The sequence below is a fragment of the Melanerpes formicivorus genome, unplaced genomic scaffold, assembly GCF_026170545.1.
Source record: "Melanerpes formicivorus ecotype bairdi unplaced genomic scaffold, bMelFor1.0.p_v2 SCAF_92, whole genome shotgun sequence".
Classification (NCBI taxonomy): domain Eukaryota; kingdom Metazoa; phylum Chordata; class Aves; order Piciformes; family Picidae; genus Melanerpes; species Melanerpes formicivorus.
In genome coordinates, this window is record NW_027142444.1 from 1,596,026 (window position 1) to 1,622,300 (window position 26,275).

The window sequence follows — 26,275 nt, forward strand, 5'->3', positions numbered from 1 at the left end:
GCAGCACCGAGCACGTCCTGCCTTCTGCCGCTCTCAGAGCTGCTTGAGGCTCCCTGCACATCCCCTAACGCCATCGGGAAAACCTCACTTCCACAGAAGCCACCATCAGCTGATCTTGCCCTGCCCAGTACACAGCCCAGGTTCTGTACCTCCGTGTCCCTACTGCTCCTGCAAACCTGCTTCCCCCTAAAGCCTACACAGGAAAGCCTCTGTGGCCCGCAGCAGGGTCGGCTCTGGCCGGGCTGTGCGCCCAGGGATCAGGTTCCGCAGGAAGGAGGCAGGGCGGGTGGCACGCCGAGGGTGACCTTCGCCTTGGGAAGAAGCTGAAGGTCAGAGGCGCAGGGAAGGGACATGCACTTCAGGGGCCTTATCCAGCTGACTGACTGACACCTGGCATGGGCTGGTGTGAGCAAAAATGATCTCACAACAACGTTACCACACCTTCAAGCTATTTATCAGCACGTATATATATACACACACACACAGAGATATATGCACACGTTTATATATAAACCTGTATATATAGATAGCCCTATATATAGACACACATACCTGGAGGAGGGTCATGGCACTCAAAACCTTGTTTACTTCTTCCAGCTGCAGTGGTTGGCCTGGTAAAATCTGTGACTTCCACTTGCCCATTTCATCTTGTTGATTTAATTATGTGCACGTGCTGACTCTAAATCCAGATCCATAAGCAAGACAAAGACCTGAAAGGGTTATGAACCTCTCCCACAAGGCTTGCACTGGGCCTTATATATCAGCACAGCTAAGGCATGCATGGAGGCACAGCGACATCACTTGAGGAGAATTTTCCCTTTTCCATGCTGCTCTGAAGGCTGGAGCTGCCACAGGATCAGCCCAGGGGAAATCTCTGTCCTAGGTCCGAGTCGAGGAGACCGTAAACCATTTCTGGCACTGTAAGTGAAGGTGAATATAAAAACATTTGAAGCTAGCATGGAGATGACCAGGCAGAGCAGCAGCCCAGGAGGAGGAAGGAGAAACATGCAAGTCCTGAGGGAAATGCTCACCCAACACTGCCATACCTGGAGGTTCACCATCAAGCTCCGCCTCACAGACTCTGACCCTAGTGTTTCCAACAGCTATTCTGTTGCTGCCAGGCATCCTCTGCTCACACATGCTTCTGGACAAAGTTTTCCCCAACAATGAAGAAATCCTGAAAACCCAAGTTCCCCTGGGGCAAGGTCATTGGAAATACCATGAAGCTGACACTGGTTGGGTAGGCTTTTCCAGGACAGTCCTCCAGACCTGCTGTCAGGGGCCACTCCACCAGGTTGCATGTTCACATCCCTCTCTGGGGGACATCACGAGACAGCCCAAGCCCTTTTGGGTCTTGTCCTTCAAACTCTGCTTTTCCCTGTTGTGGGACAGGACATGGATACCCTGCCTGACAGATGAGGTCCCACTTGGGATGAGGCCTTCAGCCCATCTACAGGCTGCCATCACCCTCCTCTGGGGCTGCCATGACCCCATTGGGGCTGCAGCCCAACTGGCCACACTGGGCAAAATGCTTTCCTTATGGTACACTTGCATCTTCACAGTGAAACTCTAAGAAAGAAAACTCCCAAGTGGTGCTTTGGGTATGAACTATACTATCTTGTTTTCACTTGAATCTATTCATTAACACAAGGCATTAAATGGTCCAAGTGCCAATGGAATGTAATACAGTAAAAAAAGGAAAGGAAAAGAAAAAGAGAGAGAGCAGTGGGGCTTAAATGTAAATAAGTAAGTAGATATAATAGCTGATTTCCTGGAATAATCCAGTGTAATTGCCTTTGGCAATAGAAGCCCTTAAGCACACCCCAGCAGCTTCTGAAGCCTGATGCTGATGTTATGTTACCTAAATTATTCAAGGCTTGGTTACAGAGAAAACTTTTAGCAAACAGAGAGGATAAGTTTGGTTTGGAGTATAAAATGTCTTGTTCAAAGAGAAGGGCTCTGCTTGATCTGCTGTGTGGCACGGGCCTGTGCTCTGCCATGGCAGGAATGACCAAACACCAGCCCAGCAATGGCTTAATCCCCTTCAAAATACACAAAGAAAAACGTGAGACTATGTAAAACAAGCTGGCAAAACTCTTTCATCCAGTTTGTGTGTGAGGCTGGAGCCCTGCCTGTACCTGCTCCACCAGCCCTGCCAACGGGAACCAGAGGCGGTTCACCCAGGCTGTGTGTCTATGAGTACAAGGATCCAAACCATGCCAGGCTACTGGAGCACCTTGCCAGACTGCTTAGCAGAGAAAGCATGCCAGGCTTTCAGCATCACTTGTTTTTTCACTCACAGCATGGCTTATTTCACAGTGGTAGCAGAGTAATAATAGCATGATGGATTTAGCCTCTCAGGGGACTGTGGAGCATCACCGTGTTCCTTGTGCTCATGAGGGGATGCCCTGGAGCTAGCAGCTCCCTGGGGAGATGCACCCCACACCACGCCAGGAGCTTGCAGAAAAGCTCTGCAAGAAGGACTTGTGCTCTGAATAAGACTCATCTGCAGTAGGAGGTGGCTGGCTACACCCCAGGCTACTCTGCATCCTCCTGGGTGGTGTTCCCAGTCCTGGGGGAAGGTGCAAGCCTTGGCTGACAGAGCAGCTCTGTAAGCAGAAGATGTCATTACATGCATGAAACCAGCTTAATTTAATTAACATAACCCAGGTGCTGCAGGGAGCTCAGGTGCTGGCAGGTGACATTCACCCCTTCCCCATGGGCATAAAAGCAACCAGAGTCACTCAGAAGCCACCTCACCACCAGAAAAGCCCATCAGGGCATGCAGTTGCTCCCAAAAGGCCACAGCTGCTGGCAGCTATAGGAAAGGGCAAGGCTAAGCTGAGGCTTCACTTCAAAGGAGCCTGAGCACCACTTCTCCTGCAGCACATCTACCTGTGTGGGGCTGCCACCTCCCTGCATTGCTGTGGGCAGGGGCTAGCAGCAGGCCTGCAGAACAACAACACACAGCTGCTGTACTCATGGATGAGTTTGGTGTGGCAAGGCAAAACGTAGTGTAAATGGTGCAGCTGAACAAAAGCAAGAGGCACTGTGCATGGGCCGGCCCCAGATGCTCCACAGCCTTCTCATGCCCCTTTGAGCAATTCTCCTGCACTTACACAGTCTGACCATCAGCACAGGACACACAGTCACCCCTGACACCAATGGAGACCCCCTTAAGAGGCAGCAAACCCACAAGCCTCCCCAGAGCAATGCTGAGCAGTTTCTGACAGGCAGCTGGTACCAGAGAGGAAACTGTGCTGGGAGCATGAGTGTATTTGCACATCAGTGCACATCTGTACGTGCCCCAGGCCTTTTTAGATCAGCAAGGCCTCTCAAGACCCTGTCCCTGGCCAGGGCTGCAGCACGTCCTGGGGTGAGCAAAGCCATTGTCACAAACAAGGGCTACACTGAGGCAAAGGAGTGGAGAAGGGCAGTGCCACTCTCCCAGATGGCTGCGCCCACACTGGCAGGGACAGCTTCATGTTAACCTACCCACAATGCCCCAAGGCCACTGACAGCCACCCTCCTCCTCCCCATAGGACAGGGAGAGAAAGCAATTTGTTAATGCTTAAACTGTGGGCACAATGTCCAGCTGCACAATGGAAAATACATAAAGATATACAATAAATAGTATCCAGTGAAAATGAACCTGTCTTTAAAATGAATCAAAAGCCAGGGAGGGGCTCCCAGCATTTTGCAGAAGAGCAGCAGGTTTGACAGAAACTCCCCCCAAGCATTTTTGCTTTTTGTGTGTGTTTGGTTCAAACTCACCATCAACACCTTCTGTGCTGTGGGCAAGATCTTTCCCCTCTCCACATAAGACCTTAGCAGCAGGGCTTGGCTTTGGCTCCAAAGCAGAAAATAGATACTGTATAGCTTTATATTGCTTCCAAAATAGTTCAGTCTTTTCTTAGCTACCCACAGCCAAATAACTGATTTGTGAGAGCTGGGTATAATAACGACATCTCAGTCGCTGACTGTCCAGTTGTAACAGCTTGCCCAGTTACAGCTTAACCTGCAACACACACAGAGGAGAGGAGAGGAGCCCAGCTTACTCAGGAGCAGCCACAGCAAACGGTGTCACCAACTGGGCAGCAGACCTTTGTCATCCCCCCATCATGCTGGTTTGCATCCTCACACCCAGCAGGAAACCCAGCAGAGATGTTTGGACAGCACTGCAGGCACTGCACTGTGGGCTCACCGTGAGAGTGCCCCAGGGAAATGGGAGGCAGCTGCCCCTGTGAAAGCCTCACTCAGGCAACTCTGACCAGCCTCAAAGAGAAATACCTGGGCAAAAGCAGCTCTGTTCAGCCTGTGCCTGCAGAGCTAGGGAGTTTGGAGACCCCTGACCCACAGCATGGGTGCTCACCCACAGCTGAACCTGCCACCATGTGGAGCCAGAAGCAAAGCTCTCACTGGCTCCAGTGGGATGGGATGGGATCAGGCCCCAAGGCAGGCAGCTGCTCATGCCTTTGGCCTGGGGATTTGTGAGCTGCAGGGCTGCTGCCTGTGCCCACCTGACTGCTGCTTGTTGTCTAAAACCCCAAAACACAGTCTTCCCCATGCATCACCAACGCATTAGAATCAATGCAACCCAGCTCTGCTTTCCAATAGCACCTACCATGGGTTCAAGCCTGCCTGCTGCACCCTGCTAACAGCAGCAACATTGGTGTTCATTGTAATTATTACTTTGAGCATAGCTCAGCCACAGACTGAGCATCCTTACCTCAAGTATTTCAGGAAGCAGGCAAGCAGCTCCCCTGGCAGCTCTGGGGCAGGCCAAAGCTGCAGGCTGCCCTTCCTCACTCCCAAGGCTGCTTTTTATGAGCTGCAGTGCTGGTAGGGGATCTGCTAACACAATGACTCACCTGGTGCAGCAGCCTGGCCAGCCTCTACCCTGTGCAGAGATGTTTTATTTACCCCTTCTGATCTTGATACAAGATGTTGTCAAAATAAGATCTAACATCTTTGATTAATTTCCTGCCCACAAGTCCTGTACATTTTGGGTACTTACACAGAGGCACAGTGTGAGCTTTGTGTACCAGTAACAGTGCAGGGTGCCTGCTGCACCAGATAGGAGCTGTGGTGGTGTTTTTAAGGGGATGAGTGTGCAGGCAGATGCCCTTAGCCCAGAAAGGCCCCACGGGAAAACCACTGAAGCTTATCCCTCTGCCTGCAGATGGGGCAAAATGAGAGACCAGCAGAACAGGGTGCTGCAGAGTGCCACCAGGCAGGGCCCCAACCCACTTCAGAAGCACACAGCACTTGGCTGCAACAGGCCAGAAAGTATCTAGAATTACTGTGAAAAATGCCCCAAATCTGCAGCTGTGAGACAGCACCTGCACGATTCACTGGTGGGGAAGGTGAAGGAGCCAGAGGAGGTGAATCTGCAGCTCTCCAGCAGCACCAGACACTGAAATCCAGAGTGAGAGCACTGAGACAGGGATAGCATCACTTCCAGCTGCGCTAGAAGCCTCCCCGACGCCAAGGGTGCGCTGAGCCCCGAGAGAGGTCGCGAGGTTGACAAAGCGCCGGAGATACCCCGAGAGAGGAGCTTGAAGCACCGTGCACCCCCGGGGACAAGCCTGGCCAGGCGGCCGAGCATCTGCCTCTCTCCGCCGCGACCGGCCCGGCGGCGGCCCCACTAGATGGCGGTGCCCGCCCGCCCCCGGCAGCACAGGAGCCGCCCGCCCAAACCCCCGTAGCCCGCGGCCGCCCGCCCGCTCCTCCGGTCACGGACAAAGCTCCCGGTAAAGCCGCGCGGCTGCGAGGAGACCCCCAGACGCCCTTCCCAGAGACGGAACCCCTCGAGCTGTTACTGCTTTTAAGGAAAACTCCCAGGGCGTGCTTGAGGGTTCGCCCCCGCAATTGATTGCAGAGAGGTGGAGCCACGCCTGTGCCCAGCTGCAGTGACTGGCAGCCGGAGGAGGGGGGAACGGTTTAGCACTTGCGTGGTTTGGAGGTTTTCAGACGGTCTAAGCGAATTTTGGCTTTCAAAGGCAAGCGTGCTGATGGAGTGAAAAACGTCAGAGGGGAGCTGGGGGCAGTGATTCCAGCCGAGGCTGCGAATGTGAGCAGGGGAGCTATCAGAATGGATAATGTACTGTATGGGGGGAAATACCTCCAGACTTTGATGCCAGGTTCGTTCCAGGGACCTACCTGGGTTCTTCTGACATACCGGAAGACCAGTGCTGGTCATCGACCTTGGCTCTTCTCAGGAAGAGATAAAAAGGCTCAAAGGATGCAGAGTTTTTTGAGTGTGTCCTGTCTGAAGTTCCAGCCAACCTCTCCCGGAGCTATAAAATCTTCACAGCAGGTCCAAGTTGCATGGCAAACCCCAAAACACACAGCAGCAGATGTTGGTGGTACCCTCAACCCCATTTACACAAAGCTGTGGGACTCCCAAGCTCTGATGGGACTCCTGATTTGCATACCTCCTGCTCTCCCCACTAGTGACCTGCCAAGCCACCTACAGCCTTGTCCTTTTAATGCTCACTTCTTGCCGGGGTGACACCAGCCCGGGTGTGCTCCCCTGCACCCAAAAATACACAAGTCTGACACAAAATATACCCACTGCAGGTGGTGCCCCTAGGACCAGGCTGTATCCTCTGTGTACAGGGAGGTTTCCTCATTACCATGTGTCTCTGGCTGTGGACCTACAGTGGGCTCCCCAAGTGCTACCTGCCCCAGGACATCCCCAGGCTAGGAGCTGTTCTTGACTCTGTTGTCTCAGGCCTTATGAACCCTCAAGGGATTCTGCCCACAGTCAGGGCTGCAGGTTCCCCAACCCTGTGAGCTGAGGGCCACGCACAGCCCTAGCAAGGGTGGGGGAGCAATAATGGCTCCTGGCAGAGACAGGGGGGTGGGGGGTGGCAGGGAACAAAGAGAAAGCCCAAAGGAAGATAGAAAGGAAAAGGTAAAAAAGGGAAAGGGAAAGGGAAAGGGAAAGGGAAAGGGCAAAAAAGGAAATAAAAGGGAAAAAATGAAAGAAAATAAAAAAAGAAAGGGAAAGAAAAAAAGAAAGGGAAGGGGAAAGGAAAAGGGAGAGGGAAAAAGAAAGGGAAACAGAGGAAAGACAGGAAGAGATGGAAAGAGGGAAACCAAGTGACAAGAAGGCAAAAATAAATAAATCAACCGAACCAAAAACGTGAAAGGAAGCTGAAAGGAAAGACAGGGCGAAAGAAAGAGGGAGAAACACAGGGCGAATAAAACGCGGGGTAAAACCAATGATGAACAAACGAATGGAAAGATGTAAGAGATGCCGAAGGAAGTAGAGAAGGGAAGGAGGCATGGTGTCGTTTCTCCCCTTCCCAGCAACCCCGATCCCCAGTGCCCGGCCGGGGCTCCACTCCTGCCCTGCAGCCACAAGGGCCTCTCCGCTCCCCCACTGCCCGTCCCCCGGCATCGATTAAGGTCCACGTGCTTTGAAGAAAATAAAGTCATTTATTGTCAAAGCATCCAACATACCCAGATAAACTATAAAGTTTAATAAATCTTTTCCAGAGCGGGGAGGGGGGGGAAAAAAAATCCGAAACGGAAAGGGAAAGGTAACACGGAACTACCGAGACTCCATTTCACGGGCACGAAGTGACACTCTGTAGGAAAAAGGAGGCAGGCGGCAGGAGCCGGCCGGGCGGAGAGCCCCCGGTGCATGCAGGACTCCGGCCCGCCGCCCCGCCGCGCTCCTCCCGCCTGTAGCTTTATATCTAAAATAAAAATTTACCCTGACATATAATTATTATTACATCTAAACCATAAGTGCTTAATAATTTAAGTAGAAACGTATGACAAATGCATCAATATGTTGCAATATATGACATTTTAAAAAATGTATTTTTAAAGTAATTAGCTTCTTTCCCCCCACCCTTTTTTTTTCCCCTCGGTGCTTTTATTATTTTTCTTTCTTTCTTTCTTTCTTTTTTTTTTTTTTTTCCCTTTTAACTATTTTTCTTTTCTTCTTCATCTTCTCCTCCTCTTGCCCCGCTGCCCTCCCCGCCCTCCCCGGAAAGTGAAAACGCGTGCATCGAACGGAAAGGAAAGCGAGCGGCGGGCGGGCGCTGCCCTCGGCAGGGAGCCGGGCGAGGATGCCCGGGGCGGTGGGGTGGGGAGGGGGTCCCCGCTAGTTGTGCGAGGTCATGTGGCGGGAGAGGTGGTGACGCTCGCGGAAGGACTCGTTGCAGATGGGGCACTTGAGCTTCTCCTCGCGTCGCCGCTTGACCAGAGGCTCCAGCGCGTACTCCTTCTTGTGGTGCGAGCGCATGTGGTAGACCAGGTCCGAGGTCATGCGAAAGGACGCGTTGCACTTGGCGCACCAGTTCTGCGCCGGCAGGCACAGCGAGGTGAAGGACGGCGGCAGCAGCGTCAGCGCCGACGGCAGCTGCAGCTGCAGCGGCCCCGCCGCCGCCGCTGCCACAGCCGCGGCCGCCGAACTCTTAGGCCAGAAGGCGGTAGCGTAGAGGAAAGGGCTCTGCTTGGGCAGCCCCCCACCGCCGCCGGCCGCCCCTCCGCCACCGCCGCCGCCGGCCGCCTCCCCGCCGCCCGGCAGCTTGACGGCCAGCGCCTCGGCAGCGTAGAGACGGGCGGGAGCGGCGGCACCGTCGGGGCAGGGCTCGCCCAGCCCTCCCAGCTTCTGGCCTAGCACTAGTGGTGGGACGTGGGGCGGGAAGGAGCGGGCGGGCTGGGAGAAGGCGCTTTTTCGCTCCTCCGTCCCGCCGCCGGGCCCGCCGCCCGGCCCCCCCAGCTGCGGTACGCTGGTGAAGGCGCTACTCCGCGCCGGGCTGCCCCCCTCCAGGCGGGCGGCCAGCGGCCCCCCGGGCCCGCCTCGGGGGCACAGCCCCGGGTCCCCGCCGCCGGTCCCCGGGGCTGCGGGAGAAGCACGCTCCTGGCCCTCCTCGGGTCCGCCCCCGTCTGGCTCGGGGCCGCGGGCTGCCTTCTTCACCTCCACAAAGGCGCTGCGCTTGGCCTCGCCGGTCTCCGGGCTGGGCGGTGCGAAGAGCCGGCCCCCCTCCTCCAGGCCGCAGTAAGAGCCGGCCGCCCGGTACTGCTGCTGCGGGGCGCACACCGGCTCCTCCTTCGGCGCCGAGGGCAGCCCCGGCCGCTCCGCCGGGAAGCGGCCCCGTGCCGCCGACCCGGGGCCCCGCTCCTCCTCCTCGGGGTACCGCCGCTTTGCCTTGCCGGCCGTCGCCTCGGGGCCGCCCTCGGGGGCCGGCGGCCGCCCCGGGGACCCGCCGTGGCTGCCGCGGGAGTTTTCAAGCTCCCGCGCCAGGTTGTGGAAGTCCGTGGAGGGTTTGGTGCTGGCGGCAGCGCTGCCGCCGTCGGCCCCGGTGAAGGGGTGGTGGAGCGGGCCGCCGGGCTTGCAGTACTTGCCAGCCTCCTGCTCCTTGCTTGCGCCGTCCTTGCCGCCGGGAGTCTCGGCGGCTGGGCCTGTGTCGGGGCCGTGCAGCCTCTTGGGGCAGCGGAACCGGAGATGAGCAGCGAAGGGCAGCTCGAACTGGAAGCGCTGGCTGCACTCAGGACAGGCAAAGGGCGGAGAGCCTGCAGCCGGGCACGGGCATAGGGGGGACGAGACACACAGAGACGGGGGGAACCATCAGCCGGCAGCCCGGCGACAGGTATTCAACGGGGAGATTAAGAGTAAGGGGGCTAGGGCATCCTGACACCGGCCGCCTCCCTCCCATCACCCCGGCGGGTGTCCCTCAACCAGCCCCGACCAGCCGTTCCCCTCACACCCAGGGCCGCGGGACACCCACCGTTGCTGCGGGCGGGGGCCCGGGCTGGGCTCAGCAGCAGCAGCTCCGTGAGCTCCTTTCCGTACCACACCAGCAGCTCCTCGTCCTTGGCGATGCGGCGCAGGGAGCGGTAGAAGAGCTGCCCGCTCTTGATGTAGGCCTCCAGGTTCTGCTCCTCCCGCTCCCGTGCCGACTGCACCAGCCGCAGCCACATCAGCCCCTCCGACGAGCCGTTGGCCGCCGATGTGTCCACCTGGAAAACCGTGTTTATAGCAACGCGCACAGACGGGCCGACAAAACGACGGGATGGGGCCGGGCAGGTGGCGGGGAAAGGCTTTGCCCTCGCTGACAAAGGGGGAGAGCATACCGGTAGGAAGGGGGAGAGCATCCCGGTAGTGAGGGAAAAGCATCCCGGGAAGCGAGGGAAAAGCATCCCGGCATCAGGGGAAAAGAATCCCGGTAGCGGGGAAAAGCACACCAGCGGTAGGCGCCCCGATGGGGCTGCGCTCGGGCACCGGCCGTCGGGAAGAGGGGCGAGGGTTGGCTTCCCGGTGCGGGGAGGGCCCGCAGACGAGCGGCTCTTACCCGGAATATGTAGGGGACAGTGCGTTTGTCGGTGGACTTGAGGGCGATGAAGGCAATGCTGTCGTACAGGGACGTGTGGCTCAGGACGCAGGGGCCGAAAATGGCATTCTCCGGGATGTCGCAGGTGGTGTAAACGCTGGTGAAAATGTCAGTCAAGCACTGCTGCACCGTCTTGGCGTCCCCGTCCCAGATTCCCCTCTGGACGCCGGCGTCCTCCATGCCTGCGGGCGGATATCGGGAACGCTAAGCACGGCGGGCCCCGCCGCAGGGCTCCGCGGGGATACTGCCGCGACCCGTCAGGGAAACAAAACTAAATTTAATATATATACATATATTAATAATAATAAAAATTAATAGGGGGGGAAAAGATAATGAAAGGTAAAAGAGGCAAGTGATCACTTGCACCAGTCTGGAGAAAAAAAAATAAAGACGGCGAGGAGCTCCGGGAGCGGGCGGCGAGGTGCGGGGAAGCCGCTGCGGGGATTGTTCATGGGAGAGCGCGGTTGCGAGCGCGGCGGAAGCGGCTCCGGGGGTAGCTGGGGAAAACCAGCGGCGGCTCCGACCACGGACAGAGCTACATAAAACCGGGCCTCCATCGAGACGAGGAGCGGGGCTCCCAGCCAGTCCCCCCCGCTCCGTCGCCAGGGCCCCTGCGAGACCGCAGCCGGGCCGGTCTCCGGGCTGTGACAGAGGAGCAGATCGAATGGGTTTCAAGTGGCTTGTCATTGTCACTGATTGCATGTCAGTTCACCTCCCGCTCCGCTCGACAAGAGGGAACGTATGTCTGCTCATTACCATAATCCAGCACTTTCCCTCCGAGACTTTAATTAAAAGCAGCAAGCAGAGGTAATTATTTTTACCTCGACACGCTTATTTATGGCGGAGGGTGAGCCTCGGCCCCCGTGCTGATCCAGGGGACGGATGCAGGCGGAGGAGAGGCGGGCAGGGTGCAGGGTGCGGGTAGCAGGCATTGGGCAGCGGGCAGGATACGGGCAGCAGGCACTGAGCAGCGGGACGGCGACCGCCGGTCTGCCCGCGCCTCCCTCCGCGCCCCGCGGTGCCGAGGCCGGAGCTGCGCGCCTGCCTGCGGGTGCCCTTGCCCCTTCCGACCCGATTAGTGTAAAGCTGCTTCCCCCCCATCCCATCTGGCATGGAAATCGTTCCTTTGGGGTTCGCTCGCCAATAGATCTGCGTTTCTCTCCGTGCGTCTGTTTATACTCGAAGCCACTCGTACCGGGCACGGCCCCGCCGAGCCGCCTTTCCCCCAGCTTTCCGGAGACAACCGAATCTTCGGAGACTCCAGGAACTTCGCCCTCGACAGCGGCTGCGTGGGCGACGGGGGATACCGGCTGCCCCAGGGAACGGGAGCCGAGGAGCAGGGCGCTTTCGCTGCCTCCCCGCCGCCCTCCTCGTTGCGGTGCTGCCCAGCGCATCCCTTCTCCGAAGGGATTATTTCTCCAAACGAAACGAACGGCAGCAAGCGCCCCCCGCCAAACTTTCCCCCCGCCCTCGCTGTACCCCGCACGGCTTCTCGCAGCCCCGCATGTCCCCGTCTCCCCGGGTCCTCCGTGCCCCGCGGAGCTGCCTCCCCCCGGCTGCCCTTTGTCCGGACCGGGCGGCGCCGGGGCCCCTCCCGCAGCCGCTCCGGGAGTCGGAGCCGCCGGGCACGGCATCCCGAACGGGGCTGCCACGCTCCGGCCCGCGGCAGGGCTATCTCCCGTCATTGTTCCTTCCTCCGGGGCTACCCCGCCGGCGCGGCGCGGTTCGGCTCCCCCCGGCCCGGAGCTGGGCCCGGCGGCGGAGATGAGAGATGGCGGGGCCTCTCCGCGGGTACTCACCAGGGAGAGTGGGAATATAATCCTTGCCCGACAAGTGGCACAAAGCTGGGCTCCTGTCTCCGCTGCCCCCGGCGCTATTGTATCAAAGCCGCTCCATGGCCGGGGAGGCGGCGGGCCGGGGGCCGGGCGCGGGCGGCGGCTGCGGATAACGGGCGGGCGAGGAGGAGAGGCGGCCGAGGAGGCGAGCGGTGCAGATGGACCCGATGCAGTGAGTGACTGGCACACAGACACACACTTTTTGTTTGCTGCACATAATCTGCCCAATGACGCGTGACAGCCCACGTCCCCTCCCTTTAACCCCTTCGGGGGCTGCCCGCTCTCTGCTTGCCCGCCTGCCTCTTACCTGGCCCCGGAGCCACCGGGCACCTGCGGGGCGAGGGGAGGAGGCCAGGACGCATTCCCCCCACCGACCCCTTGCTGTGGCAGCGTGTGGCTTTGGTGCCACCTGGCAGGGGGTGCTGGGTGGGGAGCCGAGGGGCCCGACGACCGCTCCACCCGGCGCCGGAATCCCAGCGATCGTTTCCCCGTTCTGCCCTCTCACCTGCCGGGCTGGGGGGAGCGCTCCGGCCCGCTGAGGAAATCCCTCCTTCCCGGGATGCAGGCGGGCGGGGTGCTCGTGAGGAGCGGTAATGTGTGCCCGCCGCGCTCCGCGGACCTGGACGAGGTGGGGAAGCGCCCGACGGAGGCCCGACGTGCGACCGGGCATCGGGAGCTGTCAGCCCCGGTGCTCCGGCCGGAGAACTCCCAAAGCTGGTGTTCCAGCGGGGAGCTTCGACGGTGGGGCGGTCTCCAGGGTCCCCCGCCCGCCACGGACTGCGCCCGGGCCTTCACCCCCAGGGACCGGCGCTGACCGGCGCGCAGGCGGGCTCGGTGAAAGAAAGCGTCCGCAGATGCTCTGTGCCAAAAGAAGGGGTTTACGGCACGGGAAAGCCTTTGCCATTCCTCCCCCGTGGCCGTCATTTCAGACACAAAACAGATTAAAAAAAAATGAATTAAAAATAGAATTTAACCCCCCCTAAAATAAACAAAAGAAGAGACGAAGCGTTTTCCAGAGGCGAAAGGAGCGTCGTTTGCAATCAGAGAGTGGGCTGATGTTTGGCTTTCAAATTCACTTATCCTCTACATAATTACGATTTTCCTTGCATTAGGATTAAAGGCTGCCTATAATATGCTTTCAACATTTATCTTATTAATTCGACAAAGCACAGCGTCTCCTAAAATGGAGATTGTCATAACATTAAAATATGGAAGTCTGTAAAAATTTGGATCTCGATTCCTGCTTCAGAGGCTTTGGGGTTCGGTTAGTTGGTTTTGTGTGTGTGTGGTTTTTTGCAATTTCATTTTTTTGCCCTCTCTCTCTCTCTCTTTTTTTGTTTTTTAATGCTGCAGCTCTGGCTGTGTGATATAAATTGTCCGAATGACTGTCATTAATAAGGGGGGGGGAGGAGGGGGGAAGAAAACCTACGTGTTATTTTTATTCGCGAGAATTTTGAGGGACATCACGGCGCATAAACTATCTCGAAATTGCTTCAGCATCATCTCTGCTGCCGAAATTCCCCGGCGCTAGAGAGGACCGCGATGGCATTTCTGAGCCTTTCTTCAGCCTCGGATGCGCCCACAAAAGTGAATCCCCTGCACGGCGTCTCTCAGCCCCGCAGAACGGCACCGATGTCCGCAGACTCTCTCCTTTTAACTTTACGCTTCGAAGTGCCGGGACCGGGAGCGCCGCAGCAGACCCCAACCGCCCCGGCGCCCGGAGGAGCCGGTGCCCTTCTCCGCGGCGGCGGGGACTTCGCCGTAAAAAGCGCTCAGCATCCAACCCGCGGCTTCGGGAGACGGCCGTTCCCCTAGCCTCACCGAGAAGCAGCAACGGGATTTTGAAGGGGAAACAAGGAAAGAGAGACCGGGCCCGATGTGGCTCCATTCCCGCTGCGGACCCTGCGAACGCTGCCGTCCCCCGGTACAAGCCCGCACAGAAACCTCGGTACATGCGGGCAACTTTCGGACTTTTATTCTTCCAGAAAAACTCCCGCGGAGAGCCATGGGCAGTCCGGGTTGAGGAGCTCCCATTGCCTCTCCGCCGCCTCCAGCCCCTTAAAAGAGGAGCCCTGGCCCCCGGCACCCTGCGCTGCCCCCCGCCCCCGCCGCCCCCTCCCCCCCAGCACCGGTACGGCCGCTCCTGCCAGCGCTGGATTCCTAGAAGGGGAGTCCCGGGAGTGGCCGGGACCGGACTGTGACTTGAGCTCGGAGAAAGCCGGGAAGGCCAGCCCGAGCCCCGCGAGGGGGACGGCCGCCCAGCCCCAGGGTGGGGGATCCGGGCTCTGCAGCTCGCCGGCCGGGAGACCAGTGGGGAGACAGGGGAGCTGCGGGGGTCAAGGGGCCGGCGGGGAGGGGAGGGTGACACTCAGACAGCGACATTGCTTAACGTCCCAGGGGAAGCGCCAGCTTTCTGCCCATGATGAGTTGCCACGGGGATGGCAGCAAAGGATGGAGGATCTGTTGCTCTGAGGATGTCAGGGCACCCTCCCATCTGTGCTGGAGGATCCTTCTTTTTCCTCCCCAGATTTCACCCAGGAAGATGAGAGGAGAAGGTGAGGCTGCACAGCCTGTGCCCAGAAACACTCCTGTGTCCCTTGAGAAACACTGCCTCAAAGCTGTGAGACACACCTGGCCTATGGATGTGTACTTAATCCTCTGAGGAGACACACACACGGCCAAGAGTCAACTCACAGGTGATTCTGCCATAAAGTCACCCGTGAAATAGAATCACTGAGGAAATAACCAAGATCCCAGGAGGGCATGAGACCAACTAGGATCATTCTGGTGGTGCTGGGGACTGCAAGAAGGGACAAAGCTGCCTTGCTGCCCTCTCTGCATGCTGCTGTCAGCAGCAGGGCTGGCCTGTGGTCTTGGCAGAACACACAAGGTGCAACTGAAAAGGGAATAGGAACACGGAGCCACAAGCTTTTCTGGTGCCTGAAGAAATGCAGGCAGAAGGGTTCCCTTCCCCTGAGACAAACACGGCAGCTAGGCCTCAGTAGTGGAAATAAACCGGGCCGCATCTGAATGACAAATTAGGCTCTGCATTTCCCTGTCACCAGGCTCAGGGATGGCTCCTTTCCTTGGGAGGTCCTGCACTGGGGTGTCACCGTCACTGGGCATCACCATCACACCCCAGACAAAGAGCAGCATGGAGGAGCAGTACTTCTACCAATAATCCTTCCAAACAGGCATGGGATCCTTCTGGGACACCTTAGCCCCACAATCAGCTGGACCTTTCCCCACCATCAGGCCCTCATCAGGGCCAAGGCACATGGGAAATGCCTGTCCTACTTCATGTCCAAGCAAACTTGTGGTCCCCTTCTCTTCCTATCCCCACTGATCCTTCAGCTGCATCTCACTGGTGCTCACAGCAGCACCTGGGACTCCCGAGTCAAGTGACTGCCACAGGACAGAGCTGCAAAGCCCTCTTGCCCTTTTTGTCAGACACCAGCTTGGGCCATGTTTCACTCCAATAAGGAGCAAATACTCCTGTTCCCCAAGGAGCCTCAGGCAGCCACACCAGGACTCAGTGTAATGGAGGTGGCTCAGAGATGCTGTAAGTACCTTGGCTATTTTTCCAGTCCCGGATGGAGCTTGAGCTTCCCATGCACACCTTTCTGAGCAAGCACAGAAACTAGCTAGGAACATTCATTTGTTTATTCACCAAAGGGTCACAGATTTTTTTCTTAACTGGCCAGAAACCAGACCACTGAATCTAATATAAGGTGATTGGCTAAATCTTACTATAAAGTCCCAAATTTCTTATGACTTTCTATCTCAAAATTATTTTTCTCCACCACAGCTTTCTGTTCCTCCTCCTTGCTTGCCTTGATGGCAACATCAAAATTTAACCCGGGAGGTTTCCACCTGGCTTTAGTTACTTTAAAACGTTCAGAAGCCTGATGGAGGATGTAATGGTCTGTATGGTCTCATGGGTGAGGCAAGAGAGACATGCAATGGGGAAATCCCCCTAGGGCTAAAACCTGCTTCTGCCTCCTGCATGCCCTTGGGCCTTTGTGTCCTTGTATGCCACCACCAGTATGCCACACGGGCCAGAGCCTGCTCCCTGCATGGCCCTCGGTCATCTTCCAGCTTCATTGTGAGACCATGCAGAGAGAAAGACTTGATGGCTGATGCTGCAGCTGGTGGCAAGGGTCCTGTCTCTGCAGGGACAACTTGGAACAGTGCAGAGAGCTGATCCCCAGGGGTACAGTCCCACAGCCCCAGCCTGGAACTGTCCAGCATGGAGTACATCAGAGTCAGACAGTGCTGGGCTTCCTTTCCTTCAGGGAACTTGGGCTCTGCAGTGAGTGGTGGGCAGCCCACAGCCTGTGGTCCCACAACCTCGTTGTTGTCAGGTTTATGAGGCTGTCGCTCAGAGCTCCCAGCCTGGACTTTGGGTGGCCATTCTCTGGGTGACATGTGAAGAAGTCTTGGCAGGAGCTGACTGCCCAGAGCATTCCCGGCAGGGGGATGATCCACATCTGGGGATGGCCTTTTCCTTCCTGCACAGCCTTCAGGGCTGTGAGGGCCTTGGCTGCTGCAGGGAGTGACAGTTCCTAAAGTTTGCAGGGGTTTGCTAAACCCTGGCAGAGAGGGGGTGGGGAGAGCAGTGAAAAGACAGACAGAGCTGGGGGGGTGGGGGGGCACAAAGGAAAAAAGAAAGATGCAGAGGATTTCAGCTCTGTCTCTGCTACAGCAACTTGATGTGGGGTATGTGAAGGAGCCTGAAACTTGAAAAGATTTATTTTCTCTAGTCATAAATCTCATCCCGTTGTTCCTCTGACCAACCAAGCATGATAAAGTCCTTTTCCATAAAGTATTCAGTATTAAAGCCACAAAGCTCACCCAATCAGTAGCCATCTGCTTCTCCCATAACTGCTGCTCCAGAAGCAGGGAAAAGCAGCCAGAAGAGAAAGGGCACCACTGTTAGGGCTCTGGGACAAATGAGGAGGCACTGAATAGCAGTCGAAACCTTTAGCTTGCCTTGTATATCTGTATCTATAGAGACAGAGGAAGAAAGGAAGCATTATATTGATACAACAATTGTAAAACAAAAAAAGGAAGAGGCATCTAAAGGGCAATACAGCCGGCACGGAGGGCCCCACGGAACAGGGATGCTAACAGATTTATAGAAGCCTTTAATTGGTTTTCAATTGAAAGATGAAGAGACCGAGTTAAAACCCGGGAAGAGCGACAAAGTGATCTGCGTTACCCCCATGCTCTGGCACCCGGTCTCACGCAACCGGAGAGTCTCAGTGTGACACGACACCCCCGCGCCCCTCCCCGACAGCATCCCTTCAGCCCAGCCCCGCTGGACTTGACTTCCAGCAGCTGGGAGGGAATAACCTCACCCCCACGACTACTCCAAAAGAGACGCACCGGGTCTGGCCAGCGAGGGCGAGGGTCACAGCTGATCCCCCTGAGGTGGATCTGAAGGTACAACTGCCCCGGGGCAGGGAACTCACCGCTGCCCCACCGAGCCTGCCCCTCGGCTGCAGAAACAAAACAACAGCTGTGCCGGTTATAGTTGGGGGGCTGAGTGTGGAAAACGGTCCCGAGTGAAGACGCGGCAGCGGGCAGGGGGTGGGTGCACAAGCCCCAGCCCCAGGAGCATCCCCGGGCCCGTCGGAGCGCAGCCCGCACCGCACGCCCCTCCCGCTGATTAGAGGGTTAACGAGTGGGTCCTCTGGTGCCGTACGAGCCAAACGTTTGGCTGGAACGCAGCCGTGGGCAGGGATCTGAACCTCGAGTCCGGGAGGAGCCGCCCCGGCCCCGCTGCCCGCAGCCGCCCCTCGCAGCCCCGGATCAGCGGCCACCCTCTCTGACGCCGCTTCCCGGGATTACGCCCGGGATTAGAGGCAGCAACGGCCCCGTCGCTCCCCGCCGCTCTGCCCTCTCCCCCGGGCGCGGTGCTCTGCGGGGCACATGCTGCCTTCCCCCGATGGAGGGCAGGAGAGGAGAGACGAAGGCGAGATGTCGCCGGCGGCCACGTTCCCTTCCCTGGCACCTTCCCGCATCAGACCCAGCTCCCGGGGCTGTCGCGGGGAGCTGCCCGGGCCAGCCCCGGGCAGGCGTGGAGCCGGGTGGCGGCAGGGACCAGCTGGAGACGGGGCTGAAAGCACAGGAAAACAGGATGGGGGGGGTTGTGGTTTTCTAAGCTCCCCTGGCACAGGAGGGAAGCAGCACAAACACGATTTACACAGTGATTAAAAGTAGGGTGGGGGAGCAGAAGACGCCGATGCCTCACCCTCCCTCACATGGGTTTTGTTTCTCACAGAACTGCGAGACTGAACGCCGTGTGGAGGGCACAAGTTCTGCTGTGGCACTGTCTTGTCCAGCAGCACTGTATTATGTCAAAAATCTGGCATGGCAGCCAGTGGCACATCTGCTAGGTGTGGATGACATTCATTAGCCAAGGTTCTCTGCTAAACGGCCTGCCAGAGTCTCAGCAGCAATGCCCAATGCCAATCACTGCTGCCAGCTCAAAGGCAATCCTGCTTCAAGGATGGCTTCTTTCCATGCTGGCAGGAGAAACAGAGGAAACAATGCATTTAGATGTTGGGGATGTGAGCAGGATTGCACATGGGAGCAGCAAGCAGATGTAGCAGGAGAGGAGATGAAGTTGTGAAGTGTCATTTAATAATTGCAGCACACAGGAGATGTCCTGGCAAGTTGAGATTTAGGAAAGGAAAGTGTTAACCCCTTTCCAAACCACAGGGCAGACAGTGGAGGATGCTTTTAGACAGGAAAGGTAATGAGACTAATCCAGCAGTTGTCAGTTTGTGCCCATAAAGGACACACAATATCCTCAGCATGGGAGGTCTGCGTGCCCAGGCAGCTTAGAGGGCACTCCAGGCCCTTGAGTGTGGCAGTGTCACCTCTCAGCACCCAGGAGCAGGGCTTCGAAATCAGAACGTGAGCAGTCAGGGTGGGCTTTGAGATGCCATCATAATTGAGTGGTACAGAGGTTTTCCCTCTTGTTGTAGTGTCTGGGTGTGTTTGGGGATGGGTGGGGAATAACCCTGAATATCCCTGAAGCAGATTTCCTGTGTGTGAGCTATTGTAAAGCCATGAAAGGAGAAACAGGGCAGGTCTGCAGCACCCACCTCTCCACTGCCTGGGTGCAGTGAGCCCAGAACTGTTCAGATATGACCCACTGACCACACGGGGAGCAAGCTGCACTCATCTGCTCAGTAGTCAGCCTGTCTCAGGTTGTCCTTCCCTTCCAAAGTCTACCCGCTGCAATCTGGACAACCTCCTGTCTCATGACTTAGTGAGCTCAGTGCAGGTTTTGACATCTTGGTTCACAGCCTAAAGAGGGCAGCTGCGTTACTGGGACAGGCTGGGCGCTCACCGTGCTGCTTGAGTGATGTGGAGGCCAGAGATAGAGGCAAGGAGCACCTGCTCAGCACTGCTTCTTGCCTTCTCTGGAAAGAGAGGCTCCATTTTCTTCTGCTCATAGGCCCTGTAAAGGTCCTTGGATTAAAAGAATCAAAACTCCTTGGGATGAGGTGGATGTAAAGAATTTAGTTAACTTTGCCCTCTGATGACTTCCATAAAACTACATCCACCTAAAGAGGTTTGATGTTGAGCCAGGATCTGGTTTTCAGTGAGTCCAGGAAGCAAACTCAAAGGGTTGCTCAATGAAAGCTTCCCTCATCCCTGTCTCCTTTCCTCCGGCTTCCACTCCTACTACTATTTCTGTTTACATCCAGTTCATTTAAGTAGTGGTTCATAAAATGTGTAAAGTGCTACCTACACACATGAGCACACAGTCCTTGCCTCACAGATGAATTTCTGTGACAGCCTCAGTATCTTAAACCTTCCACTGCTTCTGCTCACAGTGTGGAAGCCCACTGGTTCCTCACAGTGCCTTTCCTTCTTCTTTCATCCAGTCAAGGAATTAGGTGGTTACCCCCCAGAGCTGGGGGGTTAACCTATGCAGCTCCCTGTGCTATTCAACCTTCACATACACCTTTCTGCAGCACCCCCACCCCCACCCCCCCCAGGGCTAGCACACTGCACCATGGTGGTGGCCATCTCCAACACCACCTGTGCTCTGCATAAGGCTTATCAGATAACTTTTCCCACAGCCAACAGTCACAGCTCCCCTGATTCCCCTGCCCATCTGTGTTGCAGGCTCAGCCTAAGCTCTTGTTCTTTTGGCCTTCTGCTCCCACCTCCTGGGGAACTGGGTGTGTTCAAGAGCAGGGTCCAAACTATGATGGAGAGACACAGTGCTTCTCCCTCCAGCTTCAAATGTGCTCCACTTCAGTGCTTAAAGCTAAGCCTATCAAGTGTTCACAGGGCAGTGGTCTCTGTGCAGAGGAGTCAGGAGAGAGGGGAAGGGGAGAGCAGGGCATTGCTTGGAAGGGGAGCTGTGGGGTGAGGAACACTACCTAGATCCCCCTGGGGCCGTGTTCTCCTTCGGCCAGTCCTGATGATCCACAGCACTGGCACCGGGCTCCCCTCAGGGTCTGGTGTTCCCACCAATACCAGCTCTGTGAGTGCAGTCATCATTAGGGATGTCAAGATGGAAGGGGGGAAATGTATTTTAAAAACTCCTGTCCAAACAAAAGCCCAATTTTATCTTTTCATTCCAGCTTTGAACCCATATTTCTTTTTCTTTTCCAGGTGTTTCTCGCATGACTCATTAAAATTGCCAGTATTTTCAGACAGCTATGTGGGAGAGAGGAGAGTTGTTGCTGCTCCTCCAGCGAGGGCTCTGAGCAGAGAAGCACTCCCGCACGTGTTTCCTTTGCATGTACTTACACTGAAGCTTAAGTGCTTTTTGGAACAGGGAACATCTTAGAGCTGGGACCCGATTCAAAATCTCTACATCCCGCAGAGCTCTCTTAACTCTTTGCTTTAAGCACTTTAAGCACATCTTCTGCCTCAGCCCTGCAAACCCATGCCACACCGTTTGATGCAGCTCTTGGCACGTGCACACTCTAATCCACAACCTCCTCCCCCCCCAACCCCTCACCCCCCCCCCCCATTCCTTTCCCTTTCAAGTTTGCTTTTCTCTGGGTGCAATGCATTATGTTTTACTGTACGTACTACTACATGCTGCTTGCACAATGTTTGCCATGATCTAATATTCTTTGTTCAAAACTGCAAAAAAGGATCTAAATAAAGACTATAGCGTGTCGCAGCAGTATAGGCATCAGCTAACGTTTCCTACGGCATATGGTACTTCAGAAGCCATATGTACCACTGTTTAGTGATTCTGGCAAAGAGGCACAGAATGGTGAAATCCAACTGCCAGGATTTCTGAAAACAAATATGTAAATGCTCCAGTGCTTTTGTTATTCATAACATACCTCTAACACAGCACATACAATATGCTGTTCATTCTGCAACTAGTATACTACTAAACTATATTTGCTTCACTTCTCATTTTTAAAGGATTTTTTTCTCCCCCCTCTCCTTTCCCTGCACAATTCCTCTCTCCTCTCTATCAAAATCGATTTAAATTGCAACACAGGAAAGGCATTTTGTCTATTTAAAAGGATGCACTTTTAGGAAGGGGAGGGGGGGGTGTGTGCGAATTGCACATCGACTCAAGGGTCTCAGAACAAAGACAGACATTATTCCAGCAGCAGGAGAACGCTCGTTATAACTCATGGAATGAAAGCAAGGAAGGAAACTGTGTTTAACAAGACCAGTTGTGCAGAGTGGAGTCTGTTCAGCCAGGAATAACCTCCCAGGGAAAACCGGTTGGTTGGCCCTACTCATGGGCTAATGCAAAGCGAGTAGGCTGACAAATCCCTTGGGAACATGCTCTAGGAAACAATAGTTGTGAGGGAAGCAGATTATTTCAGACACGTGGTCAGAGCTTGATGGCAGCTGCCAAACTCTGACCTGAGCTGGGATCAGTCCTGGCAAGCTGGGGCTCTGTCACTGTGAGGGAACAAAGGAGATGCTCCACAGCTGAGGGTCCCTCCCTAGCAGGGCCAGCAGCACCAGCACCGGCATCTTTCGTGCAGCAGCCTGAGAAGGCAGAGCACAAGCACCAGGGCAGCAGATCTGCTCGGTATCTCTCATTTGGGTAAGCACACGTTGCCCAGAGTCTGTCCCGATGCTCAGGCAGAGCATTCGTGAAGGCATCAGAGCCCACAGCTGAAGCAGCACCACTACCAGAGCCAGCACAGGCAGGGGGACAGGAGCCAATGCCCCACTGCCCTCCACCATGGCTGACAGCAGCACTTCGTGGCGCTTCTCATCTGCAGGGCGCCTGAGACTTTGCTGGGATGAGTATTTCAAAATGTTGCTGTTTAGCATTCAGCTTTGCCCTTCACAACAAACACTTTAAAATTCCCCGTCACCACGATGGCCTCTGTCTCTCGGCTGATCAGTGTACACGGAGACAGAAATGATGGGAGTGATCAAACCTGCTAGCAGTTGCTCCGCAGCTCTGCCTCGGCTGGAGCCAGGCTGCTGCGCGACACGGTGGGAGCCAGCGCTCAGCGCTCCTGCAGCTGCGGGCCACGCCAGCAAGCCAGGCACACCTCGGGCACCTCGGAGAGCAGTGGGGGGAAGCAATGCTTCCCTTTTCTGTCATCCCTTTTGTTGCGTGCTTTGTGAAAAACAAACCAAGTAAATCGTGAGCCCCCTCCACGCTCCTTCAGTAAAACGTTGTCACTCTACACGTGCCTGAAACATGTCAGCTATCTCCAGCCGTGACGACACTGAGACACACAGGAGCCTTTCCCCAAGAGATCCGGCACTGCTTTGCTTTTCTGTGTCTGGCCTGAGCTGTAGCATCCCACTTCAGTATGCACAACCTGTCTGATGAGGGCATGATGCCTGCCACAGCCTCTGCTTAACTTCTGTCCTAAACTCAAAATCAAAAAATCTCCTGTCAGGATCCTGAACCACAGCCTGGGTGCCCTGAACCACAACCTGGGTGCCATGAACTACAACCTGGGTGCCCTGAACTACAGCCTGGGTGCCCTGAATCACAGCCTGGGTGCCCTGAACCACAGCCTGGGTGCCCTGAACCACAACCTGGGTGCCCTGAACTACAGCCTGGGTGCCCTGAACCACAGCCTGGGTGCCCTGAACTACAACGTGGGTGCCCTGAACTACAACCTGGGTGCCCTGAACCACAGCCTGGGTGCCCTGAATCACAGCCTGGGTGCCCTGAACCACAACCTGGGTGCCCTGAACCACAACCTGGGTGCCCTGAACTACAACCTGGGTGCCCTGAACCACAGCCTGGGTGCCCTGAATCACAGCCTGGGTGCCCTGAACCACAACCTGGGTGCCCAACCGAAGGCTTTTCTGCAGTTTTCTTCCCCCTCCCCCCCTCTGCAATGGTAACCAGGATCCTGCTTTCCTCCTCTGAAGTTAAAAGAAATGCTGTTAGAGTTGAAGTTGGAGCTGTGTGTCCAGCCAGGTCTTTTGCCTCTAAACACACACTTTTTTTTTCTACCTTCCCCCCCCCCCTTCCAACACAGCAAATTTATCAGGAGCCTTTTTGCTTTCCTACTCACAGCTCCCTGAGCCAAAACCTGCTTTGTTTTTTCTATTTTTTCCTGTTGTAGCCAGCAGGTGATAAAGCGTTGCCATAAGAAATTTTGGCTCTGAGCACAAGAAGAGCCTGCATTAGAAAAAGACAATTAGAAAGTGAAAAGCAGCAATAAGCTCCCAAGAAGCCAAAAATAAAAGAACAAACAAACAGACAATCTGGCTATCAAAACCGCCACGTTTCTGCCTTTCTGCAGTAGAACCCAGCCATGCAGCAATTAGAGTGTTTTGAAAGATAAGAAGTCTTTGAGGAGAGGGAGAAACCCAACAGTCCACCACAGGCAGACTGCTGAAGCCGCAGACAGCCCTGAGGAGCTCATGGACCACGCTGTGATCCGGGGCCGCACGGGCAGGAGGGACAAGGAGAGCTAAGCAGCCTGCATCATGCCACAGCCTGATAAGACACTGCAGGACAAACTGCACGGAGGGAAGGGAGCCATTAACACAGTGCCTTGATCAGACTGGTTCATGGGCACTGGCATTCATGGGAGGGCAGAGGCCATTCTTGTATCCCCACTTGTGAAGACCTCTGGAAGGAGCAGGCTGGTGAATTGGTGTGCCAAGAATAAAGATTTATCAACACACCATGAGCTGCTGGCCCTAGCTCTTAACCTGCTGCCAGAGGGCTTATTTTAAGGGAGGAGCTAGACATGTAATAGTTGCTTGTTTATAAGGAGTAAATATGAGTGCACCCCATAGGGCTTGCTGCTCTGTATCAGACAGACTCTCTTCTTCAAGCACAAAGGTTAGCAGAAAGCTCCTCCACTCAAAACTATCTGAACTGTTGTGGGCATGAAAGCAAGTGCGAGGGTAAAGCTGGAAGCTGTATCCTGTAGTTGCTGCACATCAGTATTTGCTTTATCATATCTCTGAGCTCAAGAGCAGCAGAGAAAATCCTAAGCATCACTAATAAAGGACATGTCAGGGACTAGCTTTCTGCTTATGCATCTTATTTCTTGAGTCAGGTGAGCACCCCATAGCTAGTGCCAAGGCAGATACTTCCAGAGCTCACATCTGTGGTCTTCCCATCACCACCACAAAAGCTGGCCTGTTTGTAAGGGAAAAGAGCAGTCCTTATGTAGGATATAATCCCCTCTCTTTAGGCTTGCTTCCTCTGCTGAATGATGATGCTTGCTTGCACAGCAGAAGTGGCTTAGCATGGGAAGAGCAGTGTGAGCAGTTCTGTATTTACCAAAACCCCAAACAAATTACAAAAGGACCCTCTGGCATCTCTTCTACCAACAATTTTGATGGAGGTCCTCATCTCTCCACTCCTGGTCCATCCATCTGGAGCATTGCCTCTGGCTGCTTGTATGTGAGCTAGTAGGTTATTTCCCCCTCTGTTATTCCTGGGAGGTTCCCATAAACCCTGCTCCATTCAGCACATTTTTCTTTTACAAGGTCCAGCTCAATTTTAAAAGTCCTTAGACCCTTGAGCTCTCACTGGCAGCTAAACAACAGAAAAGGGAAGAAAACAGAGTCTGCATCCTGCTGTCACACTGGAGGTCTTGCATGCTTCACACTTGTTTCTGCCTTTTTCTTTCCTGTTGTAAGCCACATTGCCCGTGTGCTGGACAGAAGCACAGGGGAACTCAGCTCACGCCCTCCTTTCCTTCCTGTTGTCTTGGGCAAACCACTCTGCAGTCCTCTGCTTCCTTCTCACGTTTGTAAAGGGAGGCAAACTTGCACAGCTCACCGAGGAGCTGTCAGAATGGGCTTCCTTGCCTGTTTGGGCACTTACACCCCCGAGCCCCTTTGGGCACCTGGGCTGCAGCTGGGAGAGCCTGTAAGGACTGGGAGAGGGATTCCCAGAATGCGCTCCCAGAATGAATGAAAAATTTCTCTTCTGCAGCTAGTGCCAGCACTTGCTCTTTGCCAGTTGGCAGAAGGTACTGCTAAGGCTTAACATCCACCTTTCCTCCTACTGAGGGGTGCCACAGAGGCTGGTGCAAGTCCTTCTGAGCTGTCGCACATTGGCAGGAGCAGCAGGCTTTGAGGAGGAAGGCAGCACCCAGCAAGAGGAAGATGGTTCTTGCTTCAGGTGATCCTTTTAACTGAAGGGGAGCAGCTGGCACATCTCTTTCCCTCACCTGAGAGATCCCACAGGATCACAGAAGGGCTCTGTAGCAGCAATCTTTGGAACAGGCACGTATGTGAAAAACTTCTGATATAATATTTGAGTCCTCAGATGTTCAACCATTTGCACATGCTGCACGCACGCCTTATTTGCATGGAATTTGTATTTGTTGGTATTCACATTTGTAGGAGAAGGCATACATTAATGTCATCACAGTTTATGGGTATCATCTGTGCCACAGATCAGCTTGAGCTTCTGACTGCGTTCAGCACCCCATGGCACACCACAATCCCTCCTGCCCTTCCGGAAGGGCACAGCCTGGCCGCCAAGAGCTGGACGGGTGGCACGAGGCTGCAGACCTGGGGATGGCCCCAAGCCCCTTCCTGGTGGACCATATCCTGTTCATGAGGTTGTGGTCATTTCACAAAACCAACTCTGCCAACCAGAACATTCTCTCCCAAAGGTCC

The 26,275-nt window shown here is 55.5% G+C and overlaps 1 protein-coding gene across 2 annotated transcripts; it reads right to left on the reverse strand.

Moving 5' to 3' along the window:
• Window positions 1-7,432: 7,432 nt before the first annotated feature.
• Window positions 7,433-12,724, reverse strand: PRDM8 (PR/SET domain 8). Of its 2 annotated transcripts, none has more exons than XM_068165753.1 (4): window positions 12,696-12,724; window positions 10,317-10,537; window positions 9,753-9,984; window positions 7,433-9,537 (listed from the first exon to the last, which is right to left on the reverse strand). In XM_068165753.1, exons 2-4 carry the CDS (start codon window positions 10,533-10,535, stop codon window positions 8,123-8,125), a joined length of 1,866 nt encoding a protein of 621 aa, XP_068021854.1. In that variant the 5' UTR covers window positions 10,536-10,537; window positions 12,696-12,724; the 3' UTR covers window positions 7,433-8,122. The 2 variants fall into 2 exon arrangements, with proteins under 2 accessions (XP_068021854.1, XP_068021853.1); XM_068165752.1 differs by lacking the exon at window positions 12,696-12,724 and adding an exon at window positions 12,155-12,378.
• Between the last annotated feature and the right edge of the window lie 13,551 nt (window positions 12,725-26,275).

Coding starts and splice junctions, on each gene's coding strand:
- PRDM8 (XM_068165753.1), bottom strand. CDS start 10,535: ATGGAGGACGCCGGCGTCCAGAGGGGAATCTGGGACGGGGACGCCAAG. Junction 9,985..10,316: donor CTGTCCCCTACATATTCCGG/GTAAGAGCCGCT, acceptor ACGGTTTTCCAG/GTGGACACATCGGCGGCCAA. Junction 9,538..9,752: donor GGCCCCCGCCCGCAGCAACG/GTGGGTGTCCCG, acceptor GCCCGGCTGCAG/GCTCTCCGCCCTTTGCCTGT.